At 42.2% G+C, this 26,767-nt stretch overlaps 2 protein-coding genes across 8 annotated transcripts in view; one reads left to right on the forward strand and one right to left on the reverse strand.

The window, feature by feature from the left end:
• The window catches only part of RUBCN (rubicon autophagy regulator), a 76,312-nt gene extending 54,438 nt beyond the window's left edge, over positions 1-21,874 (reverse strand). The window contains exons 1-7 of one of the 3 annotated variants that reach the window (XM_033959463.1): positions 21,564-21,874; positions 15,164-15,317; positions 14,148-14,231; positions 11,099-11,258; positions 9,319-9,425; positions 5,466-5,625; positions 2,703-3,242 (exon numbers count right to left, since the gene is read on the reverse strand). In XM_033959463.1, coding sequence (XP_033815354.1) covers positions 2,703-3,242; positions 5,466-5,625; positions 9,319-9,425; positions 11,099-11,258; positions 14,148-14,231; positions 15,164-15,317; positions 21,564-21,685 — 1,327 coding nt within the window. In that variant the 5' untranslated portion in view covers positions 21,686-21,874. Of the gene's footprint in view, positions 1-2,702; positions 3,243-5,465; positions 5,626-9,318; positions 9,426-11,098; positions 11,259-14,147; positions 14,232-15,163; positions 15,318-21,236; positions 21,451-21,563 lie in introns of those variants that run through there. The other 2 variants (XM_033959462.1, XM_033959465.1) reach the window with 2 other exon arrangements.
• Positions 21,875-22,079: 205 nt separating this feature from the next.
• The window catches only part of EIF4E2 (eukaryotic translation initiation factor 4E family member 2), a 44,879-nt gene continuing 40,191 nt past the window's right edge, over positions 22,080-26,767 (forward strand). For all 5 annotated transcript variants that reach the window (XR_004540703.1, XM_033959466.1, XM_033959467.1 and 2 more), the window contains exon 1: positions 22,080-22,482. Coding sequence is in view for 4 of the 5 variants with exons in the window: in XM_033959466.1 (XP_033815357.1) it covers positions 22,367-22,482 (116 nt within the window). In the remaining variant the exon portion in view is untranslated. The remainder of the gene's footprint in view (positions 22,483-26,767) is intronic.

The raw sequence follows: 26,767 nt of genomic DNA on the forward strand, positions 1-26,767 counted from the left end.
TGTTATAATATGGTATACAATATGTATAAGGTGATTGGAAGTACTTGAAGGGTGGGGGGTGGGAGAGGGGATAAAAAAATTTGTTCAGAATATTATGTAATAGATATAAAAGTGATATTGTGTATTCATTAGTTGTAACTCAATATTTTGTACACTTCATGTAAAATATGAAAATGAATAAAGAATTTAAAAAAAAACAAAAATGACCTAGGCCTTCATAGTGTCGCTCAACATCCAAAGCTAAACGGGGTGTTTCGGGAGGCGTGTCGAGGGCAGGAGTTGGACGAGACGTGGGCCAGCTTAGACTTAGTTGTACAGCATGTATAACCAAAAATTTAACAACAGAGCCTAGACGGAACTTGGACGTTATGACTTAGACCATGTAAGTCACAAAAACCCACCTAAACTTACCAGATAAGCACTGCAAACACATAACACAGACACACACTACCCCAGTGATCATCAACCCCCCACCCCCATAAAAATTGTATTCACAACTTTAAATTTCTGCCTCCAGACCATCATCACCTGGCCGCCTGGCATAGGAAAGCCTAGTCGTCCAGCCCAGAGGCAGCTTAAGTCATCTTGGGGGTGGGTTAGGGACCCATAGAGAGGAGGATCCATGCCCATAAGCCCCTGTAATCACTGCATTGATACTTAAACATGTGCACTGCCCTATACACTCCCACAACCCTTTTTTACTGGAATATAAGTGGCTCCTGCAGCCATACGGGCTATTGGGGTTGTAGATAAGTGGGTCTAGGGGATTCTGGAGGTGGTTTGGGGAGCTCACCGTCACCTATAAGGGAGCTGTAGTGAGGAGAAGCCATGGCACTCTTTTTGTGAAGTTCACAGCAGGGCCCTGTAAGGTACCCCACTATTTAGGTGGCATGTCTGGGTGTGCAGTCCATCATTTTGCAGACTCCTCCCACATCCAACAGGGCTTGTTCTAGGCGTTTTGAACTTGGATGGAATGTTGGATGGAAATGTGGTATAAAGATAGACAATTTAATGGCTTGGACGATCAGATCGGCAGGACGTATAATTAAACGATTTTCGAGAGCAAAAAAAAGTTGGACGTATCTTTCGAAAATGTGTCTTAGGCTTTTTTTTAACTTTGGACGACTTGCAATATGGACATAAATGGACTTAGACGTCCCTTTCGATTATGCCCCTCCACATGGTTTACATTCAGGTACTCAAGCATTTTCCAATACAACAGACTTGATGTCAATTGTCTTTTTATCAATGTATCATTGCTGAGTGTGAAAACGTAAAAGTTATGACTATAACAACAAGAAATTTGCTCCACTACACAAAAATAGCAGTTAATTTTAAGAAAAATGGAGCATTATGTAATCAGTAGCTTTTGAGGGACCCCAGGATGGGCTCTAAAAATAATTTAACACTATTATTTTCTGATCAAGCACAATCAAATTCATGGGAAAAGCTTTAATTCACTCAGTTTTACCAACTTTAGGTTTTTCTGGACAACCCTAACCACCATGTTTAATTGGCAGCATGATGCTCTTACCTCCGAGTGCTGTATTTACTTTATACCAGGCATAATGGGATTTATGTGGTCCAAAAACTTCCGCTTGGGGATCAGGCAGATGTGTTTTTGTAAATGCGAGATGAGTGTTGATGTTACTCTTGGATAACAGCAGTTTCCGTCTTGCTACGCTCCCATGAATCCTATTTTTGCCCAGCCTCTCTCTTAGTGTGGAGTCGTGAACACTGACCTTATCTGAGGCTATAGGCCTGCAGTTCTTTGAATGTTCTTTTGAGATGTTCTGTGACTTCCCAGATGAGTAAGCTGCTGCACCCTTGGAGCAATTTTGGCAGGCTGGCCACTCCTGTAAGGTTCACCACTGTTCCAAGACTTTTCCATTTGTAGATAATGGCTCTCGCTGTGGTTCACTAAAGCAAATGGCTTTGTAACTCTTTCCAGAGCTATATATTTCAACAACCTTTTCCTCTTCATCTCTTAACTGGAATTTCCTTTGATCCATGGTATTGAAGTCTATAAAATCCTGAGACTAGGGGATACTCGATGAAGTTACAGGAAAATACTTTTAAAACCAATAGGAGGAAATTTTTTTTCAGTCAGAGAATACTTAATCTCTGCAACGCGTTGCCAGAGGTTGTGGTAAGAGCGGATAGCGTAGCTGGTTTTAAGAAAGGTTTGAACAATTTCCTGTTATTGAGAAAGACATGGGGAATGCCGCTGCTTGCCTGAATTGGTAGCATTGGTTGCTACTCCTTGGATTTTGGCCAGCTACTAGTGACCTGGATTGACCACCATGAGAATGGGCTACTGGACTTGATGAACAATTGGTTTGACCCAGTAAGGCTATTCTTATGTTGTTATGGAAAACATTTCTAGTGACTACTTCACTCTCATGGTAAGGTTTAGATTGTATAGCGCTGGCTGCAATCAATTAGCGAAATCTAATTATTAATTAAATTTAGTCAGGGGCAGTTACCTTTTTGCATGAGTGATATGGGTGCTGGATTAGATAACTTCATTTATTTAAGGAATAAAGTTAAGTCCGGGTTGTGTTCCCTTTGCCTGTTACACTTTAAAAATCAGAAACTGTTCAATGCAACATTATGCAAAGATGGGGGAAATCTGGGCAGGACAGGACTATCACGTCACTGTAGATTAGACTGTAACCAGCATGCAAAGAGGCATTGCTTACCGTGCACCTTCACAGAGGCTACGCTGGTGTCAGAGTGTGAGCGGTTATGGCTCTTCCTGTTGCCTCCTTGGCTGGTGGAAGTTTGCCCCTCTGAGAAGCTGCATCTGCGCAATGAGCTTAGCAGTGATGAGCTCCTGCTGGCACATGTGCTATGGCCCAGGGAATCTGGTCTCTGTGAACTGCTGGAAGAAAACAAGTTGGAGGCACTGCTTTTGCTGCTGCTGCTGCTCTGGCTGGAAGTTCGTCTCCGATTGCGCAGGTTCCCAATTGCCAGGTATTCTGGACCATCATCGGCCTCGCTCTGTGTGTCGTCCTGGCTGCCAGCCCAGGGGTCTTCACTTTGGCTGGTCAGCGTACTCACGCTCATTTCACTGAGTGGGGAAAAGGGATCTTTGGGTGAGTGAGAACTAAATACTGGGATCACAGAAGTGTCTGCAGCCAATCTGTCCTCACTGACCGAGACACAGACTTTGTACGGTGTGTTTTCCTCAGACTGGATACTGCCTGTGGTCTTGGACACCTCAAGGGCTGTTCTCCAATCTGTGGGGCAAAAAGGTAAACATTTATTAGAGTCATATTTCCCCACAATAAAGGACTAGCTATAAACAAGCACAGCCACTTAATAAAGACTATTTGAACTTAAAAATGAGAGAGGGGAAAAAAAAAATATCAAACCACATGAACCCCCTTAACCATTGAAACCAAAAAAGTAGAGTTGCTTACCTGTAATAGGCGTTCTCTGGATGGTGATGTCATGCCTTTTAGCTTCCCCAGAGCATAAGTGACCCTATCCCCTTCAGTCAATACCCTGACAGCTCAATATAAAGTAGTCATGTATAAAAAGATTGGAAGGAGATTAGGAAAGTATAGTTGGTTTCCCTGCTGACTATGGAGAGTATTACATGTAAGCAACTCTGCTTTTTAAATAGACTGACAGAAAAACATGCAGAGACACTTGATGGCGAGTCAAAACTTAGTCAATATATAAATGTTATTATCAAATGTAAAAGCAACCTAGAAGGCAGATAGGTGGATGGTAAAGGGTTATCAAGCTTTTACTAGTCATGACAGGGGTTGCCATTCAGCATATAACCAACAATTGGAAGAATCATAGTAACCTTAGTTATACATTTTGGTGGAATACAATTTGTCATATATTCAAAATGGAAAGAGCAATAGCAATACAAAGAGGGACATATACTAAATTTATAAAAATATGGGGGCCATTGACAAAATATTGTAGTGAATAATCATCAATTTTTCCTCTTTTTGGCACATCAGGAGGGGTGAGTAATGGAAATAATATTACATAATATGTTATATAATGTGTATATGGTGATTGGAAAGCAGTTGAAGGGTGGGTGGTGGGGGAGGGGGGTAAAAATATTATTAGAATTTTATGTAGTAGATATAAAAGTGATATTGTGTAATAATTTGTTGTAATTTAATATTTTGTGCACTTGATGTAAAATATGAAAATGAATAAAAAATATTTTTTTAAAAAAAGGGTTATCAATCAAAAAGATTATGCAGGACTGCTTGTCCAAAAGATTAGGTTTTTACCTCAATAATCTTCTTTCCATGATAGTAGAAAGGAACATAAGTCTTGAACCAATGGGTTATTCACCTCTACTTGCAAGTCTGTGTAGAAGACATCACCTACATTTTTCAGCTCTGCCTTCCCTATCTCTGCACTGTGTTTTGCTCCTCAGGTTGTACCAAAGCAGTTGATAGCCATTACAACAGGACAAAGAAAGAGGATGGGCAAAGGGAACTTCCTGATGAAAACAAGTCTGTTCTGCTCTTAATCAGCTATCATTAAAAAAACCAATGCCAATAGGATCCTAAAAACAAAGTGAAACCCAACAGCCACTACCTGAGTGCAACTAAAACTAACACTTATGAAGTTCTTGCAGCCTCCTATTTGTCAAAACATTTTTTTTTATACACAATTGAAACGGGGTCAACAAACCTCAGTTCTATCTTATAGAATTCCTTATAAACTTAATATCCTCTCTTTCCAGATCCAGTCCTCAGGTCTTCCTTTATCCTTATCTAGTTTTCTTGTTCCTTATTCTCCTCAAAGGACACTTCATTCAACTCAGCAATATCTTCTAACAATTCCCTCTTTCAGGCATATATTCTAGACATTCATAGAAATTCTTGTCTTTCTGTTAGGGCACATACTCTATGAACTCTTCCATTGTACCTTAGGACGGAACAATCCTTCAAGAATTGTAAATCTCAATTAAAAGCCTCTCCCTTTAATTTGGCATTTGGATCCACAACATCATGAATCTCTTTCCTGCTTCACTTTTGTGTTTCCCCTTCTCTTTTTTTTCTTCGATAAAAATTGTAATCCTACCAGACCTACCAATCCATTTGTATTTTGTTGTGTTCTTTGTTTTTATACTTGTTTTTATTATTTTATAATACCATTTCCCCTCCCTTGAAAACCACTTAGACTAAACTTATGTTTATATTTTGTAGTATATCAAATAAATTGAACTTAGCCATTTTTAGCCTTAAAACTTCCCTTGACTCGTATACAAGATTGATTTATAGATGAGTATATACACTAGTAGAAGAAAGGACTTTGAATTAATTAAAGTGTCCCAGAAGCTTTCCTATCTTTAGCTGTTATTACTTGTCTACATTTGCTTCATTCCTGTGCTTTGGCTGTAAATGTAAGTCTGTGAATTGCTTTACTTCTGCCGAACACTAAAATATAAGTGAAGGCCTTGGTGGCCAAAGCCTCATTACCTATGTCAGAGCCGGAGCTTGGCTGCTGCTGCAGGCTGCTGAAGGATCCAGAGCACCTGTGTTGGGAGTACTGCAGAGAAGGGAGTCCAAGGGAGCCAGGAAGAGCTGTCAAACTTTGACTTTTTATCATTGACGAAAAAGTCTCATTCTTCCTGGCAAACTAACAAAAACACATAGAATAAATGAAAGAACGTGAAAGGTAATTTGAAGCTAGGAGAAAGTACAAACTTCTTACATGCTGTGTATAAAATGGAAACGGCCAAGTTATAAGGCTGTTTACATCTCTCCAATCTGCTGACTATAACGCCCAACTAGAAAATAGTGAGGAAAGAACTTAAAACCTTTCTATTCAAGAAATTTATCAAATGATCTAACTAAAACTGATCGACCCTCCACAGACCCTGATGCATACTACATCTATTAACCATGTATTCTCCTTGGAAATGCCCAGGCCAACTCTTGTTGTAAACCACCTAGAACTGAAATGTATTGGCGGGATAGAAGACACCAATGTAATGTAATGTTACTGCAACTCCCTCTCCTATGTGTCAGGATTTTTAGTCATTTTCTGCTGGATTCTCTAAACGGCACCGTCAGCGGCCACTTTAAAAGCGGCCGTTAATCGCGTGTCAATCACGCGATGGCCCCATTTAGAGAATTGCACCTCCAGGAAAGATAAGCACTAGAAATGTAGGCCAGGGGTTTCAAGGCCTACAGTTCCATCAGCTGTTATAGGGGAAAACACCCTCCAAGGATTCAAGACAAAGTTAGACAAGTTTCTGTTGAACAAGAATGTGCGCTGGTAGGGCTAGTCTCAGTTAGGGTGCTGGTCTTAGACCGCGTGAGCGGACTGCTGGGCATGATGGACCACTGGTCTGACTCAGCAGTGGCAATTCTTATGTTCTTATGTACATAGGCATTTTATGTCATCTAATGCTACTTCCGACATAAGCCACATCTGTAGTGGTATTAGGCGCTGGAACCGTGTTTCCCCGAAAATAAGACCTAGTGCCTTTTTTGTACCCAAAATTAATATAAGACAGTCTCTTATTTTCGGGGATGTCTTATTTTTTTCATGTACAATGATCATCTCTCCCTTCCTCTCCTTCACCCCAATTCTTCCTATTTCCTTTCTCTCCCCTACGTGCAGCATCTTTCCTCCCCTCTCACCCTTCCCCTTGTGCAGTATCTTTCTATCCCTCTCCCCCATCCCTTGCAGCTTCTATCCCTTCCTTTCTCTCATCCCCCGTGTAGCATCTTTCTATCCCCCCCGACCCATCTCTCCCTCCCATCTGAACTGCAAGACAGAAATAAATACCTTATAACAAACCGGCAGCAATTTAGATAGGCTGCTTCGTGGCCTTTTATCGCCCTGGCAAAGGAACAGCCAGGTGATAGGCCGTGAAGCAGCCTGTCTAGATTACTGCTGACACTGCCGGTTTGTTATAAGGTATTTATTTCTGTCTTGCAGTTCGGATGGGAGGGAGATGGGGAGGGGGGAGGGCTGCTGTTGCTGCCGGCAACTAGGGCTTATTTTCGGGGGTAGATGCCTCCAGAGGTGTGATTTTGGTGCCTTTTGTGTAGGTGCTTTGAAGTTAATTGGTGTTTCAAACGGCATTTCCGTGTTAATTTAGGTGCCGGTAAGGTGCCCCCCGGCGCCTAAGTTAAGGCACCATTTATAGAATGTTCCCTTTTGTTATCTGGAATATTGTATCTTGATATTCCACTTAAAAACACAACTTTACTTAGTCCCACCAAACCAGTCCAGAACCCGTTGTTATTCCCATCCACCAGCAGATGGAGACAAAAGAAAGAAAAAAAAAAAAGTCCTCCTATGTACTTTGTCCAATAAGGGCACTGTGTAGCCTTAAAGTTTCAGTATTTCAAAACTTCAAGGGAATGGATCATTTGTTTTCCTTTACCCTGGAGATGTTTTATTTATATTACTCGTGTTAACATATTATTGTCAAATAGGCTTTTGAAAAACTGTGGGAGAAAATTGAATGTTGAACACAAGGAGAAAGTAACATTTCCCAACCAGAACCAAAAAGAGCAAGATCACAGAAATTTAAAGCCATTTAAGAACTGGTGATATACTAGAGAGGGCCTCTGGACTGATCTGGTGGGACTAAAGGATAGAATATTAACAGGCAGGACCTACTTTCTTATGCCTTAGCATCTTCACCAGACCAATCAAGAGCTTGTAGGATTTAGCAAAGCGCTCCTCAAGATTGGGGGTTGCAGATGGGACTGAAATAACTGCTGGAATAAGTTCAGCCCCAAATGCAACTAGTGCTAGTGCTTCTACTTCGAATCAAAAATGCCTTACAAATGTATAAGGATAACCATATTGCTATCCTACAGATGCTGACTGGAATCATCACTGTTGTCAAGACTGCCCACAAGATCAGAATACATCTGGAAAGAAGAGCTCAAACTTTAGACTAATGATAGTAGAGAGCTCTATGACAGTCAGATACACAGATCCTGCTGCTGACCCAGCACCTGCAATTAGGCCCATGCCAAAGGCTCCTCCTGATGCAAAGCAACTGGATTGAACTTGAATAACCCTTCTACCAAGATTATCCTTGGCTTCATGACAGACTTCGCTCTCAAATACTCTAGTTCTTGAGAATGAACAAGCTTGCTCTTGGAAAGGTGAAGGATTTAGGCTGTCATCTCCATATCTTGTTTAATACAGGTCCAATTATCTTCTAGGTGAAAAAACTGCAAGTACTAGCAACACCTTGGAGAAGGCTCGTAGGCCAAATTACAAGCTCCCTCAGTAACAGTTCATAATAGGCATCCCCTCCAACCCCCCTCCAAAAAAAAAAAAAAAAAGAACCCCACAAACACACACAGTGCAGATGAAAGTTTTAATTTCTTAACACAGTGCTGTTAACTGAAGTGAACTGCAGCAAGGTTCTTTTCATATTTGTCCCTTTTAAATTATTCTCAGGGATAAAAGAACTAGAAAGTGGGGTAGATATGGGGGTGTAACAAACTCCTCCGAGCTGCACCTCTGCTCCAGCTTACCAGCTTCATTTTGATCAGCAGCTGAGGACCTCCAGAAAAGTCTAAAAACTGCAAGATGTAGAACAGTACTTCTCAAGACGGGTGGGAATAAGTTAAGCCCTAATAGCTATGGAGTAGAGAATGATATGGGGACAAATTTTTCCCTTTCCCGGCAAGTTCTTTTCCTCATTCCTGCAAGCTCCGCACTCATCTGCCCAAGCCTCAAACACTTTAAAATCATAAATGTCCGAGGCTTGTGCAGTTAAGACAGAGCTTACAGGAATGGGACAGAGACAGCGACAGAACTCGCAGGGATGGGGACAAATTTGTCCCCGTGTCATTCTCTACTCTGGAGCTACCTCAGCAATCACTCCAGAAGATGCACAGTTGACCCGTCACTATCCCCCGGAGACAACAATACTGAAGCCCCAGGGCTGGAGTGTCTTAATGGGCAAAGTACACAGGAATTTTTCCTCTGTCTCCGTCTATCGTAAGCGGGAAAAATCCTTAGGTTCTGCTAAAGGAGGAGAATTAAACTTTTACAAAAATAAACAGTCATCTAGATCAGTGGTTCCCAACCCTGTCCTGGAGGACCACTATGCCAGTCGGGTTTTCAGGATAGCCCTAATGAATATGCATGGAGCAGATTTGCATGACTGGCACCTCCATTATATGCAGATCTCTCTCATGCATATTGATTAGGGCTATTCTGAAAACCCGACTGGCCCGGTGGTCCTCCAGGACAGGGTTGGGAACCACTTTTACAAGGACAAATTTTCACCACAGTTAAAAATGTAAGATAATTTCATGAACAAACGAAGCAAGAGCTATTTCTCACCACAGACGTGTCAATCTGAGCCAGTAGTTTAGGGTTGTTCTGTTCCACGGCCTCCAGGCACTGAAACATGGCCCTGACATGGTCATTGCTGAGCAGAAAGGCAGTATCTAAGAACAGAAGAATCAGAGCTGCTATTAGCTGAAATCTGTCCATTTACTTGCTGGGTGAATAACAGCACCATCAATCCTCCTCCCTGACAGGTCAAGAATTAATGTTTCGAGCGGAAGCATGAAAGTATCTTTCCACCATCAACTGATGACCATGTTAAAATCAGACCTGCAGGTAATATCTGAAAGACTGTTTTGTCATTTCTGGACCAAATCTGCTTAGTTTATTGGTTTAAAAAAACCTGAATTGCTTATTAAAGAATATCCTAAAGTGGGATACAATCCTTAACATCATTTGCAGAAAGAAAAAATCAACTGGCTTACATCGCCAAAGTTGCTTCCTGTTTAGTGTGCACGACTGTCTATACAAAGGGTGGGGAACGAAGGCCGCAATCCAGTTGGGTTTTCAGGATTTCCCCAATGAATAGGCACGAGATCTATTTGCATACAATGGAGGCAGTGCATGCAAACTGATCTCCTGAAAACCCGACTTGATTGCAGCCTTCGTTCCCCACCCCTAGTCTATATACTCGCTGAGGTCTGAGCAGACATATATATACAGGTACTCCCTAAAAGCCTCAATATTTACATAATGACAGGAAAATACCCAACCCCTGACATGGCTGAAAACTTGTAGGCTGAAGTTTATAACTAAATTGATGTAAACAAATGATAAGCAAGCACTTTTGTACATGCCAGTGGTCAGTTAAAAAAAAAAAAAAAGGAGGGGCAATTCTAATAAACTTTTACTTATAATGATAGGAGTTGCCATACAACAAATTATGAAAAACTGGGATAGGCTGAGCTATAGTTTTTGGTAGAGCTCATTGTGCCACATCTTTAAAATGGAACGAGTACTTGCTATACAGCAGGGGCATTTTAGGAAATTTGAGGATGTTTGGGGGCCATTAACAAATTACTGCATAGAATGAATATTGTTTTTTTCCCTTTATTTATACACATCCAGGAGGGATATGTTATGTTTTCTTAGGGTATATTAATTTTTGATGGAATATTAAGTGATGTTTAAGTGTCAAGTGATTGTATTTTATATTGCACTTATTGAAAGACTTAAAAATGAATAAAGAATTTTAAAAAAAAGTTTCATCCTAGGCTGCTCCCATGAGGCAGATTTCTGCTAGGGTTAATTTTCTAACAAGCCCAACAAGATTGAGAAGGAAGGTGATGGCTTATTTTATAGAAACCTAAATCAAATGCAATCTAATCTTGGCATTTGTAACCCGCTTAATTCCCAATGACAGATCCAAAATGGTGGACAGTACTTTAGTTAATACAAATATAACCACTGCTACGTGACGCAGCTTAAATTAAAATATCCAATTAAGGATGAGTTATCATACAAATAAGTTTTTAAACTTTAACAAAAAGCAACGAGTGTCGATGTGTATTTATAAAATACCAGCACGAACTTTGCAGAAAGCAAGCCTAAATTAAATATGTGAAGTAGAGGGACACATTTGTGCATAAATCATCTGTGTAAATTGCAATTCTGCCCACACTTCACTCAAACTCTTCTCCTGCGTAAAAACATGCATGTTCTTGGCCATTCAAGGCCATTTTAAATAAGAGGCACCCTCCTTGTACAACAAAGCCAGCAAGAACCAGTGCATTACCAGTGACTCTCTACTCCCACATTTGGCTCCTGTAGTTACCTGTGTAGAATTTCCGAGTGTACTGTCTGTTTCCCAGCAGAGCTCTCAGCTGGGTAGACAGGCAATGGAACTGCAGGCTGTGCTGCAGCCAGAGCTGGGCTGTGTCTTGGCCACTTGCTCCATCGCCTCTGTTCTGTCTGTTCTCTTGCGAGGAGATGAACTACAAAATAGAGCAAGGACATAATTCAAGAAGCATCACTGCACACAGAGCCCTAAGAGCAGCTGCACAGTTATTTCCCACGACATGCTGCCAGCGACTACGAAGCTTCAGCACAGGTCTCTCAATCAGTTTTTTATTTTCCAAACCCACTGAAGACTAGGGAGGGGGGGGGGAAACTATATACAAGGAAAAGGGATTCTGAAATCAGCTCATGACTTTTTCCACTGTAGCTCAAGATGTGTTACATTCAGCCACAATAGGCATTTTCCCGTCTCCAGAGGGCTTACACTTTAAGTCTGTATCTGAGGCAATGGCGGGTTAAGGTTGCAATTCTATAAACTGGCTCCAAGATTTAGGCATCCCAACGTCTGTAACAGCAACTGGGTGTCAAGTCTCATTATAGAATATAGCAGTTAAAAAAATCTCACTTCCTATTATAGAAATTCGGATCTTAGGAGTCATCCTTGATGAAAACTTAACATATCATGACCACATTAGTTATGTGGTCAAAGCCTCTTTTTACAGACTACGTCAAATCCGTTCTATTTCAAAATTTCTCTGTGCAAAATCTTTAAATATATTAATCCATTCATTAATTATCGCAAAAATCGATTATTGTAATGCCTTATTCAAAGGAATGGCCCAAAAAGAAGTCAGAAGATTACAGATCATACAAAATACTTCAATTAAATTAATTACTGGGGCCAAAAAATTTGACCATGTAACCCCTTTATTACAAAAAGCACATTGGCTCCCAGTAGGACATCGAATTTTATACAAGTTATCTTTACTCACCTTTAAATCTTTATCATCCAAAACTCCATCATTCATTTATAAAGTTCTAATTCCATACACTTCTCAAAAAACCTTACGATCCAATCAGCAACTTTTATTAGTTGTTCCCTCTCTCAAAATTATAAATACCAGAAGACAGTATATTTTTTCAGTCACAGCACCAAACATGGAATTCTCTCCCACTTTATTTAAGGGAGGAGAAAAACCTCGACAATTTCAAAAGCCAACTTAAGAGTTTTCTTTTTATAGACGCTTTTAATCCTTAATTAATTTCCAATTACTCTGTACAACTCCCTTTTACTTCAGTCAGCTATATATTTATTTTGTTTTCCCATCCATTTTGTGTATTTACCTTATTTATCCCTCCTTTCCTATTATAAATTGTATTTCTTCCCCATCTTTCCTAATGTTTCCTGTCCAAATTTGTCTAGTTTGTTTTAAATTGATTTTAATAGTTTATTATATTATTGTTAACTTTTTATTATGTATTTTCTGTAAATGTAAATCGCTTAGTAGTTACGATAGGCGATTAATCAAATATTGAATAAACCTTGAAATTAAGAATTAAGCTATACTTTCAGATTGCTGGTACAGTCCCTCATTGGATTACTGTAATATTCTCTATCGATCGATTTCTTTAAAAAATGTACTGTGGTACAACTGCTTTTCGGATTGAAAAGATCAGATCACGTGTCACAGTATTATTATAGACTGCACTGGCTGACAATAGAGACTAGAATAGTTTTCAAATTTGGATGTGTTTGCTTTAAGGCCTTGAATGGACTTTTACCCAGATTTTACCTAGATTGCTTCAATTTTGCTACTAGAAAACACTTGCGATATGACTTTTTGATTTTCCATCTTTAAAGAGACATGTTTACAAACAATTTCTTAGTAAAACTTTGGCATATTTGGCAGCTCTGTGAGACAAACAAGTCAGTACTCTTGCCTAGTCTTTAGAAAATTGCTGAAAACCCATTTCTATGGTAAATATTTTGATTAATTTGTTATGATCATACCACATATGGTTAATATCTCTTAGCTGTGAACCGAAAGGTAGCTGTAGTATATAAGAATTGATGTAATGTAAGAAGTCAGTTCTGGTGCATGGAAACTTAAGTCAAATGTCCCCTAAGTGCACACAACATAGTATTCTATACATCACTCTTGACCCACCACATGTATGTTCCTGACCTTAACACATAAATGCCAATTTGTGGCACTAATCATGCACTCGAGTGCTGTTCTATGACTTCTGTGCCCATCTTTACTGAACCTCCCTTTACGTGACTTGGCCAAGATGAACTGAATTTGAACCTGGCTTCCCTGGTTCTTAGCCTGCTGCTTTATACTCAATAACGCCTCTCTTGGGGGGGGGGGAGGGGGATGAAAGACAAAATCAGCCTCTGAAAATTTAATAGAAGGGGCCTGATGGGGTTCCATAAAAAATACAAAAACTGCCAGAACAGAAGTACAAGATACAGGCACTTTATTTAATCAGTGAGCAGTTACGTGATACAAATCCACCTTTTCTCTAGAGAAACGGAGACCCGACATAGTCCGTATTTCAATTAAAACCTCTTCCTCAGGGGTCCCCGATGGTCTTTTTGAAGAAAAAAAGTGGAACACAACGGAAATACTGAAGGATCATTGCCTGTGTTTAGCGAAACGAGGAAGTGATCGCTGTGGTGAGAGTTGTCTGTAGTGATGCAAGTGCTAAGAACTTTAGTTTACAAGAATAAAGCTCCAGGACCTCACAATGCAGGTGCAAAGAGCCTTAGCCTATAGGGAGAGCAGGAGACAGTGGATGCTGAAGATGGGCAGACTGGCCTTTATCTGCCGTCATGTTTCTATTGCTTTGCTAAGAAATGCTTTCTGACACCTGTTCTAAATTCAAGGTTTAGACTGGGGATTTCCCGATAGAGAGAAATTGGAAACCACAATATTTAAAGTGAGACATTGTTATTTTTGGTTCCCTCCCTGTGAGAGCCAATGACTTGACACCACATTATGAAGAGTGAAAGTCCAACAGTTCACTTTTAAGCCTGATTAAAGCTTCCGATTGGGTGTAGTGATTTTCTTTCCGACACTCACCTTCTCCATGTGTTGAGAGGCGTGTGGACTAATCCAGCGAATATCCTTCACAAAATGCCAGTAGTCCTGCTCCTTGCAGTACACCTGTCAAGAAACAAAACACCAATCACGCTGAAAAAGCTTTTCTGTGAAAGACAGAGTGACTCACTGGGAAATAAGTATACTGCCAAGTGTGTAGAAAGCTGCTGTATCTCTCTACCCCAGGGGCTTCCAGCTACCACATGGCGTTCAAAAACCAAAACTGTTTTAGCAAACAAATATTTATATGGAAGGGTGGTGGAGACCACTGACAAATTGGCTACCTCAAGACTAAATGCCTGGACCATGATTGTGAGGAAAGAGGGAGGAGGGGGCTGCTGGACCATGTGATCTTCAACTTGATCCTCATTTAACTGCAGGGAAAAGGCCATTCACCACTCCACGGGGCGGTAAATGGCCTTCTCCCCATCCCCGCAGTGACCATTTTTTTCAGCCCCATTTCAGCAGATCTCCCATAAGAGCCATAGAAGACACATGTTGTTCAAAGCAATAATGCCAAATAAAGGGTTAAGTTAAAGATGCACAAGGCCAAAAATTTGCTTTCAGCATTCAATACTTCTGCACTTGCACTACTGACTTAGGTTTCTATATCTTGACATGTCAAACACTGAATTTTATGCATTCAGGGAACACATGAAACCTTACATTCGGGACCTCCACTACTGGGATCCTGCCAATATATCTCAAAACTGCCCTACAGAATCCTTCTGACCAGCAATAAACTAGATTCCCACCCTCACGGTATATGGTCATTTATTAGGAGGGCAGTACAAAGTGTATGGCTACTTCTTGCCCATTTTCACTATTTACAAGCCTAGAAGACTAGTACAGCTACTTTAAGAAAAGTAAAGATTGGTTCTCGCTGTTACACAGTTTAAAGGTCCATCTGAGAATTTCATAAGGCCTAAAGAGAAATTTCTGCAGCATTAACTTCTTCCATTAGAGCAGTATCTTGCAGATAAGCTGCGAAGACCTACCTTATCCTGAATGAGCCCATGATAGAGGATATTGTTCATGTCTCTGCACAGTCGGTCCAAGCCGCCATATTTGGACCATACATTGGGGTTATTGGTCGATACCAGGCCCTCAACAGTGGTCTTCAAGTTCCCCAGTAGCTTCCAGTGCTCCTTTCTGTAAAGCATTGAAGAAATAAATCAGAGACCCTCATACACTGACTTGTAGGTTCACAGACTCGAACCACAGTACTGATACGAGCTTAAACTGCTGCGGACTCTGATGGTATGTTCCAGGGGTTCTATTAAAGAGTGAGAGCTGTGAGATGTGTGCCTGGTTGGAAGGAGGGGTGTTCAGAAGGAAGGGCTATGAGAGTGGACCAGCACACTACTGTGTGTGTGTGGGGGGAGGGGGTGCTGAAGGGATGAGAGAAAGCAAGCTATGGCTTACTGGTGGGAGTTGTGGGGGAGGCTGGAGAGTCAGAGAGAGCTACTAGCGTGTGAGCATGCCAAAGACATGCTGAAAGAGCGTTGCATGCCAAAGAGCGTTTTGAGAAAGAGGTATAGAGAAAAAACTGGCATCTTGCTGGGGGACAGGGAGAGAAGAAAACATAAGCTGGGGGTGAACAATTTGGAGGGGGGACAGGAAGATGCAAGATCATGCATTTGGGCTGCAAAAACCCGAAGTAACAGTACAATTTAGAGGGTGAAGAACTTTTGTACACGAAAGAGAAGCGGGACTTGGGTGTGATATATGTGATGATCTAAAGGTGAACAAACAGGTTGAAAAGATGACAGTGAAACTAGAAGGCTACTAGGGTGCATGGGGAGAGGTTTGGCCAGTAGGAAAAAGGAGGTCCTGATGCCTCTGGTGAGACCTCTTTAGAATATTGTGTGCAATTCTAGAGGCCGCACCTTCAAAAAGGATGGAGTCGGTCCAGAGGAAGGCTGCTAAAATGGTGTGTGGTCTTCGTGATAAGGCGTTATTGGGACAGACTTAAAGATCTCAATATGTATACTTTGGAGGAAAGGTGTGAAAAGGGAGATATGATAAAGATGTTTAAATTCCTACATATAATAGTAGAAAGAATTCTTCATGAAACGCCAATATTTATCGGGAGATTATACCGTATCTCAAAACAAATAATGTGGTTTTCAATACTTTCTTAAAGTTTTGTAGATCCAAAAGTACTCTTAGTGGTCTTATTAATTTGTTCCATTATTTCACTCCAGCTAAAGAAATTGCAGTGAAAATTCTGTCCAACATAGTCGTATCGCCCCCCTCAGTTCTTAAAGTCCTCAACTGGTGTTTAAAGTTATTCAAGACCCTACAGGCAGCCAATGATGCTTTTTTAACCATGGGTCCTTAGTAAATAAGGCCCCTAGTTAAAGGCTCCTTTAACTAAACTGCGCTAGAGGTTTTTAGCACGTGCTCATAAAATGCCTATGAGTGTCAGGGCATTTACCTATCAGCCTGCACTAAAGCCATTAAAAGGAACTAATCACTCAGTGCAAATGTTAATTACCTATTGCAGGCTTTAGTATATACAGCATGCCAAAGGACACAAGTTAAGACAAAAAAAATTATTATCTGGTCACTCAAATTTCAGTATTTACTCTAATTCTCCATTTTGCCCTCTTTGAAGTAAACTCTGGTAAAATCTCAAGAAAGTGAAATGATTAAAATTGAAAACAAAAGGTTCCAGGTCTCTAACAATAAGCCAAATTAGATTAGCAGGTTTTTTTTTCACCCTTTACTGCAGTCTAACAAGGGTATTAGGCCTATAATTACATCCAGTTACTGCTAATCACTTTTCTCCTGCTAAGCAGCAGATACAACTAAATATTCCCACTAGCTCACGAAATCTCACTTTTTTCACATTCATATGCTAAAAAATAAAATAAAAATCAAATAGTCATAAAAGATAAGAAAGACTGGATGTACCTATTTGCCAGATGTGCTCTTTCCAAAAATCCTAGAACTAGGGAGCATGCGATGAAATTACTAATTAGCAGATTTGTAAAACAAACTGGAGAAAATGTTTCTTCACTCAACGGGTAATTAAACTCTGGAATTCATTACCGGAAAATGTAATGAAAGCAGTTAGCTCAGCAAGGTTTAAAAAAAGGTTTGGATAATATCCTACAAGAGAAGTCCATAAATCATTATTAAAATGGCTTGGGGAAATCCACTGCTTCTTCCTAGGATAAAATATGTTTTCTCTTTGGGATTTTGCTAGGTATTGGTGACCTGGGTTGGCCACTGCTGGAAACAGGATCCTGAGCTTGATAAGACCTTTCGGCTGCCCCAGTACGGCAACACTTATGTTTTTATCTTTGGAATTAAATCACCAGACAATAAATACATAACATGCTAAGGATTTGTAAAAGAACTAGTTATTAAATGGTGAAATTTGCCACTGGATATAAAGAGGGTGTGTGTTTGTTATGAAACTATATAACCCTGCTTCCTGGAACAAATGGTAAAAGAGCCGACAAGAGGCAACGCCACCTTGGACTTGGTCCTAAATGGCCTCACGGGACCGATAACAGAAGTGGAAGTCATGGTTCCACTGGGAACGAGTGATCACAATGTAATCAACTTTAAACTTGACATCGGGAAAGGGAAACATGCCAAAACCTTAACCACCACCTTGAACTTTAAAAAGGGTAAATACGATCGCATGAGAGCCATGGTAGAAAAACGACTCGAGAAGATGGTGGACAAACTCGAAACGGTAGATCAGGCATGGTCCCTACTGAAAAATACTATCACAGAAGCACAAGATCTCTACATTCCGAGGATTTCCAAAGATCGGAGAACAAAGAGCAAAAGAGAACCGGCATGGCTTACCATACAGGTGAAGGAAGCCATAAAAGAAAAGAAGGACTCTTTCAAAAAATGGAAATGCATAAAGACAACCGAAGCCTGGAACAAACATAAAGATGATCAGAAGAAATGTCACAAGGCGGTGAGGGATGCAAAACAGGAATATGAGGAAAAAATAGCCCAGGAGGCCAAAAACTTCAAGCCCTTCTTTAGATACGTGAAAGGGAAAAAACCTGCAAAAGAGGCAGTGGGACCCCTGGACGACCAGGGAAGAAAAGGGTACATCAAGGAAGATAAACAAATCGCAGACAAACTAAATTCCTTCTTTGCGACCGTCTTTACGAAGGAGGACACCTCAACAATACCTGAAGCGGAGAAAGTGTTTGCAGGAGAAATAGAAGACAGCCTCACCACAGTTGAAGTGGACTTAGACCAGATATACTATCAGATCGACAAACTTAAAAGTGACAAATCCCCTGGACTGGATGGAATTCACCCGAGAGTATTAAAAGAATTGAAGGTTGAAATCGGAGAGTTATTGCAAAAACTTGCAAACCTGACAATCAGAACTGGACAGATACCGGACGACTGGAGGATAGCGAACGTCACCCCAATTTTCAAAAAAGGATCGAGAGGGGAACCGGGCAACTATAGACCTGTGAGTCTTACGTCTTTCCCCGGCAAGATGGTTGAAGCACTGATCAAGGATAGCATAGTCCGGCACTTGGACGCACACGACTTGATGAAACCCAGTCAACATGGATTCAGGAAAGGGAAATCGTGTTTGACGAATTTACTCCAATTTTTTGAGACCGTGAACGAGCAAATTGATAGTGGGAAGCCGGTGGACATAATATACTTGGACTTCCAGAAAGCGTTCGACAAAGTTCCACACGAAAGACTTCTCAGGAAACTACAAAGCCATGGCATAGAGGGGGATATACAAAGATGGATAGGCAAATGGCTGGAAAACCGAAAGCAGAGAGTGGGCATAAATGGGAAGTTCTCCGACTGGGAGAAAGTGACTAGTGGTGTACCCCAGGGCTCGGTACTTGGGCCGATCCTTTTTAATATTTATATCAATGACCTGGAGGAAGGAACATCCAGTGAGATCATCAAGTTTGCAGACGATACAAAACTATGCCGGGCGATCAGATCGCAGGAGGATAGAGAGAAACTCCAGAGCGACTTGTGTCGGTTAGAAACATGGGCGGAGAAATGGCAGATGAAGTTCAATGTGGAGAAATGCAAGGTAATGCATTTAGGCAATAAGAATAAGGAATACGAGTATACAATGTCAGGTGCAACTCTGGGGAAGAGTGAACAAGAAAAGGACCTGGGTGTACTGATAGATAGGACCCTGAAGCCGTCGGCACAATGCGCGGCAGCGGCAAAGAAGGCAAATAGAATGTTAGGCATGATAAAGAAAGGAATCTCGAGTAGATCGGAGAAAGTTATAATGCCGCTTTATAGGGCAATGGTCAGACCACACTTGGAATACTGCGTCCAACATTGGTCTCCCTACCTAAAGAAGGATATAAAACTGCTGGAGAGGGTGCAGAGACGAGCAACAAAACTGGTGAAGGGTATGGAGAAACTGGAATACGAGGACAGACTTATAACACTAGGATTGTTCTCCCTTGAGAAAAGGAGACTGCGTGGGGATATGATCGAGACCTTCAAAATATTGAAAGGAATCGACAAAATAGAGCAGAGAAGATTATTTACATTGTCCAATTTGACACGGACTAGAGGACATGTAATGAAGCTAAGGGGGGACAGGTTCAGGACTAATGTCAGGAAGTTCTGCTTCACTCAGAGAGTGGTTGACACCTGGAATGCCCTCCCAGAGGAGATTATTGCGGAATCAACCGTCCTAGGCTTCAAGAGCAAACTAGATGCATATCTCCTTAAGAGAGGCATATAAGGATATGGTGGACTATAAATTACGCCAGGTGTACACCTGGCAGGGCCTCCGCGTGTGCGGATCGCCGGACTTGATGGACCGAAGGTCTGATCCGGAGATGGCAGTTCTTATGTTCTTATGTTCTTATGTAATTAGCATTATCCCTGTGCTAAAGCTATGAAATCGATACCTGCCTTCATAAGGCTGGGCGGATCCATTCCTCATGTGTCAGTTTCTTAGCTAACATCAGAATCATCGCCTATCACACCCAGGCAAAATAAAGGTTGCACATTACTACTACTATTTATCATTTATATAGTGCTATATAACCATAGAGTTCTATGAGCATTGGAGCTAATACCACTGCGGCCGGTGATAAAAAAAAACCAAAGCCTAATGCAACTTCATAAGAGGGGGAGGAGGGAAGTAAGTTGCACCAAATATTCTTTTATAAACTTATTTTTCACATGTGAAGATTGTTTCATGTACCCAAGAGCCACAAAGACACATGCTAATGAACCTCTACACACAAGAAGTTACACCAAAAGCAGTTTAAAACAGGGGCTGCGGATCATACTCGTACATTACATACCCTGGCTTTGGAGCGAGGTTCATTACCATCACATTAAATGTGGAGGCACTGCCTCTGTGAGACTAAGGTTATGCGACACAAGCCTTGACATAAGGACAAGGCTCATTCCTGCCACAGTACTGTCAAAATTAAGAACAGAGGAGGCACTCTGTCTGTCCCCCACTGCAGGAAACACAGTAACAACCAAAAATCAACCCACTGAACATTCACAGTGTATATAATCAATCTGCAAGAATATATTTTATTAAAACAAAAGATCTGGATGAGCTTCGGACAGAATTCAAGCTCTACCTCCTTGTGCAGTGCAAGGCCAAGCGGTAAGAGACCGCTATCAGATGGCAGTGACTCCTGTAAAGAACTGCTCTGTACTGACTTTAAGGACACCTGTCTCTGCACATTCCAATTCCACAATTGTGGAGAGTGTATTTCCTTCCTTTGTTTTTCTGTTCAGATATATTTTATTGAGCTCATCAAAAAAGGCAAAAAAGTACATAAGATGAAGCTCAAATTTTGCTTCCCCCCCCTTATGTAACCACCCCGCTCCCCAAACAAGTCCCCCCCAGGTCCGCCTTCCAAACACAACACCAACATAGGCAAAGATATAAAAGAAATGATACAGGCATACCAACTGGAACAGAATGATACAAATGAATTCCTTTGTTTTTGTAATAAATCTTCCCCAAAACGTCTGATAGCCACACTTAAATCTTGGGAACATTTCAAAAAGAAACCCAAACATTTTGCCTAGGCATCTCTAGCTTTCTCCTACCTATCTTTGGTTAAAGTCACCACCTTTTACCAAGAAATGAAATGAGTAGAGCAATCCCATGTCGCTCTTAGGACATTGCTACTTCCCTGCCAACAGCATCAAGAGAAAAACCCCAACGGGCCAATTGCAGAAGAAAGCCAAAGGCCTTCGGGGGGCCTCGGGGGGAAAAGCGTCCAAAAGCAGCCACCGGCTTTCCGAGCGATTCTCAAAAGGAGGGGGGGGGGGGCTTAGCATTATCATTGGGGCTCATTCGGTTCTAAGAGCGGGAGCTTTGGCTCTCTTATGGGGGTGGGGAAGGGGGGGACCCGGGGCCAGCGCTAGACTCACGCGTCAAATTCGCTGCTCATCCTCCCTCGACGCTCTCGGCCGCTTCCGAGCCCTCGCGAACGGCTACTTCCGGCAGAGCGGCGGAAGTTGAGTCTTTGCGGCCGGCCCTTCGGCGGCGCCATCTTGGGTGAGGCTGGAAGCTGGGTCGCTGCCTATCATAGCAGCTCGTTCTGGGGCTGCCCTTGACTGTGTCCAGCGGGAAGTCGTTTCTCTTGGCCTTTAGCACCCTCCCCGATAATTTTGGAAACGTGTGGTGGGTTCTGTTGGTGCTCATACACATAAAAATGTGTCTGTCTTTCTGTAGCTGATCAAGCGTGAGGGCTTCAGGAAAACCATTGCGCGCATGCGCTACTGCGGCGCTTCGTTTTTTTCTTTCTGCGTAAAAACATTCAAAAAAAATCCACATATCCCTTCAGGCTCAGCAATCTTATTGGCCTACACGGGCCACGCCCCCTGTCGTGACATCATACAGGGGCTCCCCGCGAGAGGGGAAGGCTTTTAAGGTGGACTTTGAAGGACGGGGATCCGGATCCTTCAAAGTCCACTGACATCTATGAAAAATAGTCGAGTTTTCAGGCTAGCCCTAATGAATATGCATGAGAGAGATTTGCATACAGTGGAGAAGAGAGTCAGGAAAGCGTGAAATGTTACCACGGAGAGCAGATCCGTGCTTTACCCAGGCCCTAGGCCCGTCTTTCCGAGCCATGTTCAGACACAGCGAACGTTAACTCGGCCCATTTGGGGAACTTTTTTCCCCTCCCTCACTCCTTCCACTCAAACAGCCGCCGCCGGCCTCACCCAAGATGGCGCCGCTGAAGGGCCGGCCGGAAACGCGGCGCGCGCAGCTCGAGTTCCGCCGCTCGCGAGGGCTGGGAAGCGGCCGAGAGCGTCGAGGGAGGATGAACAACAAATTTGACGCGTGAGTCTAGCGCTGGCCCCGGCCTCCCCCTCCCTCCCCGGCGGTCCCGGCCCCAGCTCACAGCCAGTGGGGGGGGGAACGGGAACCTCCCCATCAGCCACAGATTTACATTTTGTGATAGAGGGGCGTAATATCACGCCCCCCCCCCACTAAAGCTGTAAGGAACCCCAGAATGGTTCAGTAGTGGGGGGGGGGGGGTCAGTTGCTCCTTCCTGCGCCCCCATCCCAAGCTGAAGGAGCTCTCTGCTGAAAGAACTGCACCAAAGTCCCTGGGCCCAGGGAGCTGACCTAAGCTCAGGCAGAGAATATAAGTGCCCCCCCCGGGCCGGATTTCGATGAAAAGAGGCCCTAGGCTATTCCACTTATGAGGCCCTTTCACCTCCCATTTTTAAGTTTGTAAATTACATGAGAGATAATAAAATACATCACCCGGGGCTGAGACCGATTCCCCTCCGGAGCCGGGAAAGCGGGGGGGGGGGGGGAGAGAGGAGCAGTGGGATCTGATCCGGAGCTGGAGCACGTGTGCAATTCGGATTCCCCACCCCCGGCTGAATTTTGATGAGTCGCTGGCGCAGGCGCCGTGAGGAGTGACACAGAAGCAAAACCTCACGCCACCAGGACTCACGATATTCAACAGCGCATGCGCGCTCTAGAATTTTATTATTTATGATATAATCATAGAAAATATAAAATAAAGCACGTAATATACATTTTAAAATATGCAAATTAAAACATATGTTAAGAACTTACTTAGAATTCCGCGAAATGAAGATATTGTCACAAAAAAATTTTCAGTAGTCTATAAACACTTCACTAAAGTATTGAACCTACTGAACTCAAAAGGCGAGAATCAAATGATCGTGTACGCAATCCTAAAATAAGAATCTTTTCTAATAACATTAAGACGTGTTTCATATTATCGAAGTAACACGAATATAACCGAACGTCGGGATATCAATAGGTCTGTTCGTTTGTCTGTTTCAATCTACACCAATCTGCACTTTATTTATGTAAGAACAAACCAGAGCTTAGTAGCATAAGGCACTTCAATATTTGCCATAGCAATCAGTGAACGTATGAACTATACTTTGGTGCAATCTAGTATATACAAACGAACAGACCCAATGAGCCGAACGCGTTGATCTTAACCAATACATTTTTATGTTTGTTTATTAGTCATATGCGTAGAATTTCTCCTTATTTTCGGTTCAGTGTTTTAGTGTTCACTGTTCTTAGAATAGTGTAATTTTAATTTTGCTAACAATTTGAATGTAGGCTCCTCTTGATCTTGAGGCCCTAGACTGAAGCCTAGTTAGCCTATAGGAAAATCCGGCCCTGCCCCCTCCCCGGGTGGGGGGTGTTGCTCAAATTCATTTAGGCTTTGGTAGTGCAGTCAATTCTTCCTGACTAGGTGTAATTTGCTGGGAAGCTGAAACATCTCTTTCATATGTTAAACCAGTGTTCTTGAATGCAAGGCCTGGGGGGGGCAATGGTGGCCCCCCATCACGTTTCTGGTGGGTTTTATTTCCTGCTGCTCTGCCTCTCCACCCAGGCTGTGGACAGAAAGGGGAAAGTAGATGGGTGGAAGAGCACATGTTTGAAGGACAAGGCATTTCTCGCAAAAGAGAGCGCAATTGGAAGTGGTCACAACCTGAAAAATACTCGCCTATGAGGTGTGAGGGTGGGCTCTAGAAATGGATGTCAGCAGTGCCATGGCCCCAATATTTAACATAAGAATAGCCTTACTGGTTCAGATCAATAATCCATTGAGCCTAGTAGCCCTTTCTTATGGTGGTCAGTCCAGGTCACTAGTACCTTGCAAAACCCAAGGAGTAGCAACATTCCATGCTACCGATCCAGGGCAAGCAGTGGCTTCCCCCATGTCTTTCTCAATAACAGACTATGGACTTTTCCTCCAGGAACTTGTCCAAACCTTTCTTAAAACCAGCTAGGCCAGCGGTCTCAAACTCAAACCCTTTGCAGGGCCACATTTTGGATTTGTAGATACTTGGAGAGCTTATTAAAGAAATGATAACTTTGCATGAAGTAAAACTTGTTATAGTTTATAAATCTCTCCTTAATTACTTCTGATAATTTCAGCTATACACAGCTGAAAGAAGTGCAACATGCAGAAAGATGCAGGAAAGTGCTTGCATGAGGTTACAGCAGTGAGGCGGGCAACGTTCCAGAACAATGGTAACATACTGAGCTCCTCAAAATAGTATCTGGCAGGCCACATGTGGCCCCCAAGCTGCAAGTTTCAGACCACTGAGCTAGGCTATCCGCTCTTACCACAACCTCTGGCAATGCGTTCCAGAGCTTAACTATTCTCCGAGTGAAAAAATATTTCCTCCTATTGGTTTTAAAAGTATTTCCCTGTAACTTCATTGAGTGTCCCCTAGTCTTTGTAATTTTTGACGGAGCGAAAAATCAATCCACTTGTACCCGTTCTACTCCACTCAGGATTTTGTAGACTTCAATCCTATCTCCCCTCAGTCGTCTCTTTTTCAGGCTGAAGAGCCCTAACCGTTTTAGTCTTTCCTCATACAAGAGGAGTTCAATCCCCTTTATCATCTTGATCTCTCTTCTTTGAACCTTTTCTAGCGCCGCTATATCTTTCTTGAGATAAAGAGACCAGAATTGAATGTAATACTCCAGGTGAGGTTGCACTATGGAGCGATACAGAGGTGGCACTACAACATTCTTAGTCTTGTTAACCATCCTTTTTTAAAATCCTAGCATCCTGTTTGCGATGACACCCAGATCTTTTTCTTGGGTGCTAACCCCCAAGGTGGAACCTAGCATCTGGTAACTGTGATTTCAGTTATTCTTCCCAATGTGCATTACTTTGCATTTGTCCACATTAAATTTCATGTACCACTTGGATGCCCAGTCTTCCAATGTCTTGCAATTTTTTGCAATCTGCATGCGTTTTATTCCCTTTGAAAAGTTTAGTGTCATCTGCAAATTTAATCACCTCACTCGTTCCAATTTCCAGATCATTTATAAATAAGTTAAATAGCACTGGTCCCAATACAGATCCCTGCGGCACTCCACTGTTTACTCGCCATTGAGAAAAATGACCATTTATCCCTACCCTCTGTTTTCTCTCCGATAACCAATTCCTAATCCACAACTGAACTTTACCACCTATCCCATGACTCTAGTTTTCTCAGGAGCCTCTCATGAGGAACTTTGTCAAAAGCTTTCTGAAAATCTAAATACACTACATCAACCAGCTCACCTTTACCCACATGTGTACACCTGGCAGGGCCTCTGTGTGTGCGGATTGCTGAACTTGATGGACCGAAGGTCTGATCTGGAGATGGCGCTTCTTATGTTCTTATGTTTATGTTCATAACTTCAAAGAAGTCAAGCAAATTGGTGAGGCAAGATCTCCCTCGGCTGAACCCATGCTGACTCCGTCTCATTAAATCATATTTGTCTACGTGTTCCACAATTTTATTTTTTATAATTGTTTCCACCATTTTGTCCGGCACTGAAATCAGGCTTACCAGTCTGTAATTTCCCGGATCTACCCTGGAACCCTTTTTAAAGATCGAGCAACAGGCTACAGATCATTAACAGCAGGTCAGCAATTTCATGTTTGAGTTCTTTTAGTTTTAGCTTGTCGATTTGGCTTAGTACATCTTCCAGGTTCACTGAGATTTCTTTCACCCTTGAAAACCATTTCCGATTCAGGAAGATCTCTTGAACATCTTCTGTAAAGACCAAAGCAAAGAATTAATTCAGTCTCTCTGCCATGGCCTTATCAACCTTGAGCAGCTCTTCTTCGTCTCATTAGAATCCAAAGTGGTCCCAGCTTAAAAATTAATGAAGACCACTGCTCTAAAAGGTGGGTCCTCCACATATAGCCCGGGGAGGGGGTAGCTGTTTCACCATCACATTTTCAATAGTGAGGGGCAAGCAAATGCAGCCGAACTCCAGGAAACAGAACCAGCCTGTCCGTAGTGATTGAAAAAATTAGAAACCTGACGGCAGATAAAGGCCAAATGGCCCATCCACGGCATCCACTATCTCCTCCCTAAAAGATCCTATGTGTCTGTTCCACACTTTCTTGAATTCAGACAGTCTTTATCTCCACCGCCTTTGCTGGGAGACTATGCCACACATCTACCACCCTTTCTGTAATAGAAACACAAAAGCACCACTCCCTACTCGTAGCAGTAAAGTTAGAGGACACATTCTCAGCTTAAAGGAATCGGTCATTGTTTCTTCTCAGCCAGTCACCCTCCGATAAACAATTAATATATGGAAAAAGCGC

This window comes from Geotrypetes seraphini, chromosome 9 (genome assembly GCF_902459505.1).
Source record: "Geotrypetes seraphini chromosome 9, aGeoSer1.1, whole genome shotgun sequence".
Lineage (NCBI taxonomy): Eukaryota > Metazoa > Chordata > Amphibia > Gymnophiona > Dermophiidae > Geotrypetes > Geotrypetes seraphini.